At 38.9% G+C, this 12,818-nt stretch overlaps 1 protein-coding gene across 5 annotated transcripts in view; it reads right to left on the reverse strand.

Annotated features, from left to right (window-relative positions):
• Positions 1–12,818, reverse strand: part of BCL2 (BCL2 apoptosis regulator) — a 123,001-nt gene that overhangs the window by 64,058 nt on the left and 46,125 nt on the right. Inside the window, exon 3 of one of the 5 annotated variants that reach the window (XM_034762102.1) lies at positions 9,267–10,751. The exons of the other annotated variants lie outside the window; for them this stretch is intronic. Within the exon in view, the coding sequence (XP_034617993.1) occupies positions 10,737–10,751 (15 nt within the window). The 3' untranslated portion in view covers positions 9,267–10,736. Of the gene's footprint in view, positions 1–9,266; positions 10,752–12,818 lie in introns of those variants that run through there. 5 annotated transcript variants of the gene reach the window in all.

Genomic DNA, 12,818 nt, shown 5'->3' on the forward strand with positions numbered 1-12,818 from the left:
CAGGGCCACCATAAATGATTTTCACAGTTTGAAAACCCCTTTTATTCCCGAACTCCTACCAACCCCACTGTTCTCTCCCCGCCACCCTCCCGCCCTCCCCTCCAAAATCCCCTACTCCAACCAGAGTTCTGACCCTGAAAGGGGAGTGTGCCTGACTCCATGGAGTCCACTAAGGAGTTCACTATTGCTATTAATTTTATATTAAAAGCACTCAGATACTGTGTGATGGTCAGCAGTATAAAAAACAGATAGATAGACAGGATCTACGAGACAAGAAGTTTAGAGACTGATTCCCTATTTGATACATGGGGAAGCTATCTGCAGAACACCCTTCAGCATTAATAGGAATTACCTGTGTAACTCTCCCACAAACTGTACAGCAGTCAAGAGTTATACTTCTATCATGGCATGACTGAAGGAGAATTAGCTGAGGGCCGTAGCCTTGATAGATATTTAGTCCCAAATTTTCAAATGTGGCCTCTAATTTTGGGTGTCCAACTTGAGAGTCAATGGACCTGAATTTTTGAAAGGCTGAGGCCCCACACCTCAAGGGGAATGGCTGGTCTGAAGTTGGATTTTGCCTTAACCTCTCTGCTTGCATTTCCCCATCTGTAAAATTTTATAGATACTAATGTCACCAACAAACAATAAACCAAAAGCGACATATACACATACACTGGGCCTGCTTCTCCACTGTCTCATCTCTTGCATAGTCATTTACACTTGCACAAAGTGAGTGTGAAATGACTTGGGCCCTAATTCAGCCAGATACTTAAGCATGTGCCCTAAGTTTTTTGAAGTTTAATGGGACTACTCACATGCTTAGAAGTTAGGCATGTGCTTAAGAGGCTTGCTGAATTGCAAGATAGGTGGGAAATAGCGTCCACTATCCATGCCATCATCATTAGCTGGATACGGTCCTGCAATGGCTGCCTCCCAAAGCAGCTACATTTTTAGAAAACAAATTTACTAACTTTTCACTGGTAACTTTAGGATGGATCTATTAAAATAAAATAAAAAAAAGTCAGAATTTCCTAAAGCATAGAAGGACAATATTATAGTTACAGTACAAAGAAAAGGAATCTGAGTTCTAGCCCAAGCTAAACAAACAGGCCAAAATTGTCAACATGTCCACTAAATTTGAGTACCTCAGTTTTTGGCTGCCCAAAATGAGATACCTATGGTCTAGCTGAAAGCGGCACTGAGCACTTGCAACTCTAACTGAGACATATGAGAGTCAGGCTTCAGGTATCTCAAACTGAGCACCCAAAACTAGTGGACACTTTTGAAAATGTTGGTCTTATCTTCTCTGTCTCTTATTTTCCCCATCTGGAAAACAGGGAGTCTTACTCATCTCTCACAGGAGTATGGAGTGGTCGATAGCAATTTTGAGACCCTCATACACAAGATAATACAAATAACCATCCTTCCATCAGGCTCCTGCCTCCCACTAAAAACAGTTATAGAACAGGGACTTCATAATCTTAAAAATTATTATTTAACAAAACAATTTATTAACATACATTTATCTAGATCTGAAAATGTATACAGTGCTTCACAGAACATAGGACAGACAGAACCACTGCCCTAAAGAACTTACCATTTCTCTAAGTCAGCCACGCAATTCAATAAACACGCTATTGTAAATGGCGGAGTTTTGAGTAATTAAACAGTCTAATGTCATACACAGACTCATAAAAGAGCCTGATATGAGTTATGTAGTGTCTCATCAAATACACTCATCCTGCCTTATTAAAATGAGCATATTCTGAACAGATGCTGAATGAGGTTTCCTTGGCTTATAGCATGATTTGTAACTTATACAGCCTTAATAAGCCCGGTGCCCACTGAACACTTCAGGAATAATAACCACATTGATTAGAAACAGCCAGAAATGTTCTGTGGCAAAATGTTGTTGTCCTCTACAGTGTGTCTGAGAAGGGACTTATTGATGAATGAGTAAGAACATAACGTGAAGGAACAAGCAAACACTACAGATGGCTCATTGGGACAATGTATCAGTGTTCCCAATATATCCTAGGAAAGAGAAACAAAGTTTGCATACAAACTGTGCTTGCATTTATTCAATTAAATTTTATTTGTACACACAGAGGATTAAGCTGCACTAAGACAGACAAGAGGCAGTGTTTGGTATCACAGAGGTGTGGTCTACACCTAAAACTTCTAACTATATTGCTCAAAACTGTGAAAAATTCTATGCCCTGTGCGATGCAATTATCTGGACCTAACCCCTAAATACAGACCCAGCTAAATTGACAGAATAATTCTTCCATCAACTTAGTTACTGCCTGTCAAGAGGGTGGATTTACTATAACAATATAAAAACCCCTTCCGTCCCTATTAAGTATCTACTCTAGTGCAAGTGGAGTAGATGTATCTGAAAAATAGCTAGAATAAAAGAAAATAGAGTTTCAGAGTAGCAGCCGTGTTAGTCTGTATCCGCAAAAAGAACAGGAGTACTTGTGGCACCTTAGAGACTAACAAATTTATTAGTCTCTAAGGTGCCACAAGTACTCCTGTTCTTTTTTTAGAAAATAGAGTGCAGCTTGCACTACAGAATGCATGTGACAAAAACAAAAGGTGTGATATTTTACTATGCAGCAGAAATTGCCAGGAGAAAATGAATTCAATGTACAGTAATCTCAACTACAGCAGTGGACAAGAGACACATTCAATTTTCATTCTACTCTATCCTGTTTCCTAGAGCAATACACTTAAAGCACTGGAGTGATCATACTATTAAGATATCCGGTTCTCTGAAGTCTAGACTGAGCAAGTGTTTTTCCTATTCAAAAGTTGCAGATTTCCAAAGATCATTTGTCTTCCAGAACCCCAAGTCTGTTAAAAATCTTTCTCCCAGTACACTTTTGTATGGTGCTAATGTCAAGCCACATCAAAGTCCATATGAATCCTACACATGTGAATCCAAGTTTAACCAAGAAAAAAAAAAGGGCTCAGATTTTTATTATGTGAATTTTATTGGAACATTCCCTTCATCTCCCTACATACAAAAGAGCGTCTGGATTCACTTATGGCTACACTGACTCCCACACATCTGCTTTATTATTGTTATAGTTACCTTTTCTCACAGGATACCTTCTTTTTTTCCTCCTCCCCTACTTCACCTTTGGATACATGATGATGATGATGATCAAAAACTCAGGCTTCAGATGTTCCAACATAACGACAATAGGTATCAGTTATGCTTTGAAGTTGCTTATATATTTTCCCTAATCCGACTTTGTTCTAAAATCAATAATGCCAATTTAAAATCTCTGATTTTAAAGTATCTACAGCAGAAACTATACACAGTTTTGCTCACAATTACATTTATGCAACAGTGGTAGAGTGATAGGATTGTGTGGGGTGTAACTGATGGCATGGTCTTATTTTAGTGTGTGTGTGTGTGTGTATATGTATGTTTACAACACACAATTTGTCCAAGAGCCATGTTTCACTTGAACAGACATAATGTAAGGTACAATGTAGTTTCCTAGCAACATAACCAGAAACATTACAATAAACTTTGGATCTGCAAGGTTCATGTTTATTACATAAACTGCTTAACAGGCCGCATGACTGAAAGCAGTACATGTCTGACCCTAAATGGTGCTCAATGTTTGCAGCAAGTACTGAGCATCCTTAACTCCAGCTGAAGTCAATGGGATTAAAGGTTCTAATTTTGTCAAAATCTTAATTGTAAAAAGGAGGCTTTACCAGTTGCCCTACTATGGAGTGAGGTGTTTATATACTGAGCAGTCCATTAATTCAGACTTTCTGCAAAGCTTTCAAGAGTTGATCTGATCATGGTTTTTACTATAAAGGCCTAATCCTGCTCCAGTTGAAGGTAATGATAAAGTTTCCATTGACTTTAATGGAAATTAGATTGGGCATTATATACATATAGTGATGAACCACAAAGACTGATAAAGATTTACAGGCCCTCGTGTAGGACAAAACATTTTGGGTGACGAAGTTTCAGGTATTTCTAAAAGGAATGTGGCACAAAAGGAAGGAAATAAAAGAAGATGTAGCTACAGAGCTGATCTAGTGCCTACAACTGAGAGTGTTATTACTAAGGTGAACATACAAAACTGACCTATTTTTGATTCCTCCAAGCAGGTGACAAGGATTAATTAGTGCATATTTGTGTCAGGGTCTTAGGCACTTACATAGATTCAGTGATAGACATTGGCAGGATTTCCAGTGCAGGATCTCAAGGATTTTTTGAGTCTGACTAACAGCATGATATCAGGAAAGGCAGTAAAGAAAAGTATAGATGGGCATGAGTGAGCAGGGCCAAACTTCAACATGAAAAGCTTGTACATGGCGGGAATTAGGATTAATATAAGAGACGGCAAAAATAAACAGAAGTGATAGGAAATATTTCTAATGTACCCCATTATTTAATAAACAAGGAATTGGGATTTAAAAATACGTGGGATGAATTCAATGCAGTAGAAATGAACACAGGAACATTAAGGCCCAGGGCAGAAGAACTGCATTCTCATTCAAGATACTTCCCTTACCAAAGTGCTGATCGACCAATAAAGGTACTACTAATTAGTTCAGGCTAGAATTTGCACATTACCATTCCAGTTTTCTTGATGGTACAGAAGCACCCCATCTGAGAGTTGTAAGTGAAAGCTGAATAGGAAAAACAGCGTATTCCTCTGCTTGTAAATTATTTTAATTTCTGGAGTGCACTTACAGAGTGAGGCTGAGGCTTGTAATGGCAGAGTGGAGTTAGGGTACGTCTTCACTACCTGCCGTATCGGTGGGTAGCAATCGATCCCTGAACGCGCTCACCGTCAACTCCGGAACTCCACCAGAGCGAGAGGCAGTAGTGCAGTCGACGGGGGAGCCGCGGCCGTCGATCCTGCGCCGTCTGGACCCCAGGTAATTCGATCCAAGATACTTCAACTTCAGCTACGCTATTCGCGTAGCTGAAGTTGCGTATCTTGGATCGATCCCCCCCCGCAGTGTAGACCAGCCCATAGATATGACATATTATTCTCCTGAGAGATATACTAGCTGTTCCTACTTCTAGCTCCTCTGACGGGCCTAGGGAGGAATGCAGTGTTGTACATGGCCTGTGTCATTCCATTTGAAACTGGGTTTCCTAATGTACCTCATCATTTAATAATCAAACCATTGGGAGAAATGTAGGGCAGATGCTACTTTGCATAGCTGCAAAACATTGTAGTATACCACTGGGGTGAAGCACGGAAACACAAATGCTAGTCTGTTCCTGTCACAAAGCATTATTAAGACAATCATTTTCTACACAGCACTGATTGATAAAAGAGAAGATTATAAAAGAAATTAAATTGCAGATAATGTCAATGGTAGTGCAACTGCATTGTTCTGTAAATAAGCTAATTTAACCATCCAAATTAGGCATAAGTACAGAAGAACTGATATTGACCTCTGGGGAAATTTTAACACTAAGAGAGAAAAATGATATAAACCATGATGAAAGCCCTTTTTAAAAGTCACTACCCTCTGAAATCATAGATTATTTACTATGATGCACAAAAGGGTTTGATTGCTTTTCTTAAATTTGACTTTTGCTTTTCAAATAAACAACTTAACCTCCTCCCTGCCAAATACAGGGTACCTTTAACCTTCAACAATAAAAACTTTCTACATAGCCATAACATTGAACTGGGGACAAAAAAACCCCACAAGTGTTATGTTCCCCCTCCCCCAGTAGTTTTTCCTGTTTTCATCCAGAGGAGTGAGAAATAGGGGAGGTATTACTACGGCATTATCCACTTACACTCCATCCACCCTATTTGAGCAGTGCATACAGAAAACAATGAAACACGATGATAACTGCACTGTCATCCTGGATTCTGGATGTGGAACAACTATAAAACATGGATCTAAGACCAATCCTCTCATAAGTGAAAATCTGTGGACCAATGACTGGCAAATTCATATCTTCACTTTTAAAACTATTCAAAGTAAGCCCTCTGAATTCCCAGTGGTATTAGAAATCAGTAGGGATGGGCCCAAACCCAGGACACAAACACTCCTGAACTCTGGATATTTAGATCTAGATCCAAACATCATGACTGCCCTACATCTTTATAACAAGCCAGATCAAAATTCTGGATCTGAACACCCTGGAACTTTGAGATAGACTAGAGATGGGCTCCAGATCTGAACTTAGTTTCCGTAAAACAGCCCTTTTTAAAAGCTTACAATTGTTAGTAGGCATTTCCATCTGCTGCCTGGCATTTCTTTCTCACACAAACAGGGTGGTTAGCGCTTAATACTGAGGCATCAGAATCTCTTTCACAGCTAGAGCTCAGCTTGAATCAATGCATTTGATAGGCTAGTGCATGCAGATACAATATCCCAGAATAGCTCGCAGAATGTTGCGATTGACAAAATGGGAAATGCTAAAAGTAGTAAATTAAAATATCATAAAACATTCCTTTTACACGATTAGAGAAACCAGTCATTAGAACTTTTCTTTTGCCACTAGTTCTAGTTGCTCTCTGCCAACTTCATTCCACAGCGATTATTGCCAGCAAAGATAAATTTGGCATTCTTTTCATGTCTACTTTAAAACCTGTTCTGTAATTTGTCAACTAATCAGGCCTCAAATTATTAGAGGATAAGTGCATTTTCCCATGTAGTCAATCTATATTCACACTAAACTCCAATCACTGAATACTGCACAGTAGAAATGTGTTCATCGTATAATAAACTAATCACACAAATTCATGCATCCTATATTAAACCAGCTGTATCTGTCCAGAGCTGAAGTCTTGACTAAAAATATTGACTTGAGAAACTTGACTTAGGGGGATGAAAACATGGTGATGCCCTACTTAAATTCCACCAGCAATCCAAGAATAGCTGGATACTGTTGCTGATAACATGATCAGCAGTGAAATAATAATGCAAACATTTTAAATTGTCCCTATAATGCTTCAGAGTTTTGCTTGCCCCATTTGCCACTTATAGGTAAGGACAGGAAGCATGGCCCAGTGCTAGCCTCTGATTCTGGAGACCTCAGGAGTTCTGTTAAAACTTCCTGTGTGACGTGGGGCAAGTTCCTTAGGGAGTTTACCTTTCAAGATCTTTGAGGATTCCTTATCTGTAAAATGGGGTTAAAAAAGTATTTCCTTACCTAACAGGGTTATTGTAAAGATAAATACATAAAGATTGTGAGGTATGCAGATTCTATACTAATGGGGGAATCTAAGTAGCTAAGATTGATAGATGCTTCTTGAACTCTCTTTTTGTGTTGGGCTTCCCATACACCAACTAACACAGCTACACAATGATTCAGCATTGTTCTCCTTAAAAGCAATGATCCTATTAGGGACAGTGGTTGGAAAAGGGGAGGCGGAGTCTTGATATTCACGTGCAGTAGGCTAAGGGACAGGAAAGGGATCAAGACTGAGACACTAAAATAATCCATCCAAGACATTTGTATCTAGTTTTAAATATCCCTAATGCTGTGATATACATCACTTCCCTTGAGAGACAATTTCACAGCCTAAGAGATCTCAGCCAAAGGGTGAAGATTTTCCTGTTTTCAGCCTAAATTTTACTGTCTTAATTTCATCCCATCACTCCTACCTGAATTTCCTGCAACCACCTTAAATAATTCCTTTGCTTTATATATTTCTGATAGTGAAGTGCCAAGAAGTGAATGACATTTTCCAAATGCAATTGCACTAGAAACTTTATAGGAAGAGATTATTGCCTTTCATGCCTCCACAAAAGCAGCCCAAAACTATATTGGCCCTTTTTTCCCCTGTCAGATGATGACAAATTAATTTCTAAATTCTTGTTTAAATACAGAGAGTGGCAAAATATTCATTTACACTGCATGTGGATAAGGTACTCCTTTAGTACTTCAAACCTGGGAGCGAGTATTACTCTATACCTCTACACTTCTGGTGCTATATAAATACAATTAATATAATTGCTAATAAATGCTACTCTTTCTCTTCTTCTCTGCACAAGTGTCGTGCAATGTTGTAAAAGACTCCTTTTTTTTTTTTAAATGGTATTGGGCTTTTTATTCACTGTGGTACACAAATTAAAAGAAACAAACATAAAGGGTAATTGGTTATATGAATGGGGAAAAAAAACACAAAGTACACATTTCTGTAATTAGTAATTGATATGATGAGGAACCAGGATAGCTCAGGGAGTGTGGTGTGGGACTAACAACTTCCAGGGTCCCAATTCAAGTCTGGCCAGGGTCAGCACAGACCAAATGCTATTTGCTGCTGGCTTTTTGATGCAAATTGGTGGTCTCAGTTAATTTCTAAGGAGATAGGGGTTCTCATCACAAAACCATCACCACAGTTCATGAAGATGCCAAGGGCTAAACAGAGATACAAATTAAGCTGCCACTAAACCCTGGAAATGGTCCTTTTATGTCCAGGTTCAGGACTAGTGGAAGGTAAGTATGGGGATGTCTGAATTATCACTGCCTGTGTTGTATACAGTTTGTGAATAAATAGAGCATTTCAATCTGAAAAGGTATGAATCCAGCAACTTTCACCAGTATAAAAGTCACTAAAGCAAATATGACAACTGATTTTTTTTTTAACTGATAGCTTTCCCTAAAATACATATGTATTGGGCCTGATTTTCAATGAGACCTTAACCAGGCTTCCACAGGTACATGTGCAACTTTGCAAATGCACTTTTCATACAGTGTCACCTATGTGCACACAAGTAAGAGATGCCATCACCTGCATGCTCACAGGATCAAAAGTACACTTGCAAAACCCATCAGTAACATACCCAAATGATACATCAGATCATTTGAGCCTGGCAAAAGGCACAAAAAGTGCATTTGTAGCGGTCTTTCGCCACTCACATCTAAGCCACCTTTTTAAGATTCAAGTGCGTTGTTTCCATTGGGTCAACAATTTCAGTCAAACACGAGGACATAGTAACTCCAACATTTTTAGGGATAAAACCATCAGAAATGTCGAGCTTACAAGAAGGGGAAGGGGGGGGGGGGAGATCAATGGACAGTTAAAATTCCATTCACGAAAGTTTCTGTATGACATGGAGTTAACATTTACAGTTTTTGATACCCTGATCTAGAAGAAATTAGCATAAATTTGGATCTTGTTTCAAAGAAATGTTAGCCTGTTATTTAAGATCACGAGACGCCTCATATTCAGCTCAAAAACTGCCATAGAGCTCTTTTCATACCAAAAATATGTTTAGAAAGGCCTTGTTATATTTTGGTTTCTGATTTATTTATTTTCTTATTGATCTCACTAGCACTTTAGGCAATAAATAACACAGCAATTCATATCCAGAAATATAAATAGAAACAAAACAAAGAAGGTATAATGGGCTACATTTTTATGGCTCACACAATGAGTAAGCCATGCCAAATGTGAAGAGCGGACAAAAAATAATCTGTTTTTATACCACAAACAGGTATTAAAATGTGCATATTAGATAAAAGCTTGTGCCCATTTATTTGGGAGGCCTGGATACCGTATGCATTCAAGTACATTCCTCTTTAGGCAGATGGCTGTGAGGCATACAGAAGATACAAAATGTAGGGTACCCAGGCACTGAGTCCAGCTTTAAAAAATAGGTCCAGTATTATATTTAGACATTTTCAAAATCACTTTTCATAAGACTATGTCAAAGATCTGGTTCTTTATTATTCTCTTACTCTTTTTGTTGAATGGGACTTGTGATAAATAACAGGTTTTTCCAATGTCTCATCCAAGTAAAAATGCTAAAGGGTTTCTTCTAATCGACTACATCTTGTAGAGGGCAGATCTATCCAAGAAAGATCACAGGGTTTTAACCCACCTCTATTATGCTAAACTGCCTTTCTCATTCTCTTAATCACCCTTTCTCCTTCTCCAATAGCTATGTATGCTGAATATGGACCAATACAAAGTCTTCCCATTAGATGAGTTACTTCGTAAGAACTATAATGGTTCCACAGCCAGTGGCTTATGGAAGCAGATTGGGTGGAAATGAAGATTCATGACTGATACTTTCTCCAAAGTATATTGTCTATGATGCTCTTAGCTTAGCTGGTCAGAGATAATGAAATGCTAAAAGAACTCCCAAATCCAGGTCTCCTAGACAATACCATTTTGCATAAGCACCAGCCAAGCCTTTAGACTGGTCACACAGAGTTTATCCTTGTTAACAAATTGTAGTGCATCTCCAATTACACAGCATTGCTTTGGTCCTTGCCTAAATGTTAGGTCAGGGAATAATTATTTCAGTGAATACTCCTACAAAGTGCTAAACGATTTCCACCCCCACAGGCCTCAGAATTAAAGGAACCGAATACAACATCAGAAATATTCATCATAATGCAGGATTGGACCTTATGTAAGAGACATTAATTACAAAACTTCCACGGACAATGATTGAGCACAAAATGCTTTTCTTGCTTCCATTCCTCTTTAACACACAGGATTGGCATATTCTGTAAACATTTTCAATCCATTGTAATTCTTTTTGTGCAATTATAAATATTTTAATGTCTGACATCAGTACTGCATGTTTTCATTGTGCTTAGAGCTCTTCAGTTAGGATGGGGCCTGTGTTCTTCCTCATTGCCTTTGGTACTTCAGACTTGGCAATCAACTTTGTTCTGTATCAACATATTCCTTTTTCTTCCAATGGGAAGAAAGCAATATGCAATTCTTTTTATTTATTGTTCTTGATAATTGGCTTCATTTTCAGTCAGAACAGATCTGATTATCGTGGAAAAAGAAATAAAACACAGAAAAAACCATTAAGGAATTTTTATCTCCAAGTTAGAAGGGCAGTGAAAATAACCAGAAGGATGAGATAAGTGGTAATGTTAATCTGAAGGCTAAACTCCTCACTTAAATGTCTCTTGAAAATGATAATGCTCACAATTGCAAGTATTTATATCCCTTTATTCCTGGACTTTTCACTTATTACAGAGGCTAATTTATAGTAAGTAAAAGCATAAAATTTACAATATTTCCACAGCTTAGAGGCTCAATCCTGCTTCCAACAAAGCCAGTGACAAAACACCCACTCACTTCAATAGGAGCAGGATGTGGCTCCAAATTCAGATTCAATTAAGGCTGGACTGTGCCTTGAGCAATAGGTGGGGCATATACTGCACCCACTAGCAGTAGCACCAGAAAGCATTATGCTGGCTGAGACACAACTCCTTCCCTACTTCCCTTTGCTCTATTGAGGTGGATTAATAAAGGGCAGTCATTTTGCTACTGGCCTATTCTAACAGCAAATTACAGCTCCCCACCCGCTATTTCAGATATACTGGCAAGCATGAGGAATGCAGAATCTTTGCCCATTCCGTGCCCTGCCTGCTCCCCATATCCTTATTCTGGGGAGATGGGTAGCAGCCCCCACCTACTCCTGTGTGCTCAGAACCTAGTTCTCGCTCCCCTGTGCAGGCATGTAGCTCGAGTCACCATTTAGTCCCTTATTACTGAGTTTCTCAATCAAGTAGGAGTTTAAGCACTTACATTGTTGTTTAGTAACCATGTGAAGTACTAGCAAAAGGTACTTTCCAAGCTTTCTATACCAGTAATCACACATGCATATATAAATTACAAATATCACTGACTTGAAACTACGTCAAATGTATTAAGTAGCTGGGGGTAAAATGAGAGAACAGCAAACACTGTGTATTTCAGAGTTTGAAATTCATACTTGGGTATATCCAACTACAAGTATTAGTCCACAATTTTTGATTGCTCATTTGTGGTCAACAAATCCTGCAGTGCTAATCTGTATTATTAGTCAAAGCAGACACTGAAATGACCAAACTGATGACATACAGAGATATGTTAACTAGAATGAGAGAGTACAGACTACCAAGGCTATGTGGAGTAAGAATGCAAGCCTCTTTATGAACCAATAAGTCAAGGGCAGCTTGTTTTGAAGCAAACTAATTAAAGGTGCATAAATCTGTCCTCAGTTCTCTCTCTAGGCAAGTGCTTTTTAAATAGAGATAAATGTGTTAATTAACACAGCGAGATGTTTTATGAGGAGTCCTAGCAATAGAATTATATATATTGACAGTAAACTCAAAGAGAAAGATTGTACCATGACTAGGACCCTGTGTAACTCCATTGATTTTAATCAGTTATATGAGATGTAAACCAGGGCAGAATTTGTCACATAAGATACAAGGAATAAACACACAAAAATGGTTCAGGGGGGTTGGATTTTTGTTTTGGTTTGTTTTGTTTTTTTTGGGTAAAGGTAGGATAATCTTGTGGCTAAGGCATTGGTCTAGATCTTAGAAGATGTGGGTTGAGTTCCCGGCTCTGCCACCTACTTTCTATGTGATCTTGGGTAAGTCACTTTGTTACTCTAAGATTTCCACTAAAGTAAAGCATTATGTGGAAGGATTGGGGCCTTAATTTTTCTGAATCTCCATTTTCTGCACCACATCCTAAAATGCACCATGTTTACCCTTAGAGCAGCTAAGTAGCGTGGTCATTGGGATGCTACCCCGATCCTGAACTGACCAGGGGCCTAAACGGCCCCCAGAGTAATGTAGAGCAGTTTAAGGGACCACAGTAAACAACACTGTGTATGCTCTGTCCTATCCCCTCCAACCCATAATGAAGGGGGCAGGGAAGTGAGTGGCACAGATTCAGTCTAACCCACCTGAGGACTGCCCTCTGCCATAGGGAATGCGCAGGTACACGTGTAGGGCTGCTTTACAGCTGCTTTGTGCAGCTGAGACAGCACAAAGTAGCCAAAGCTGGAGATGAGGATCTGGCCCTCCATCTCTAAAAAGGAGATAACAG

Source organism: Trachemys scripta, chromosome 2, assembly GCF_013100865.1.
Source record: "Trachemys scripta elegans isolate TJP31775 chromosome 2, CAS_Tse_1.0, whole genome shotgun sequence".
Taxonomy (NCBI): Eukaryota; Metazoa; Chordata; order Testudines; family Emydidae; genus Trachemys; species Trachemys scripta.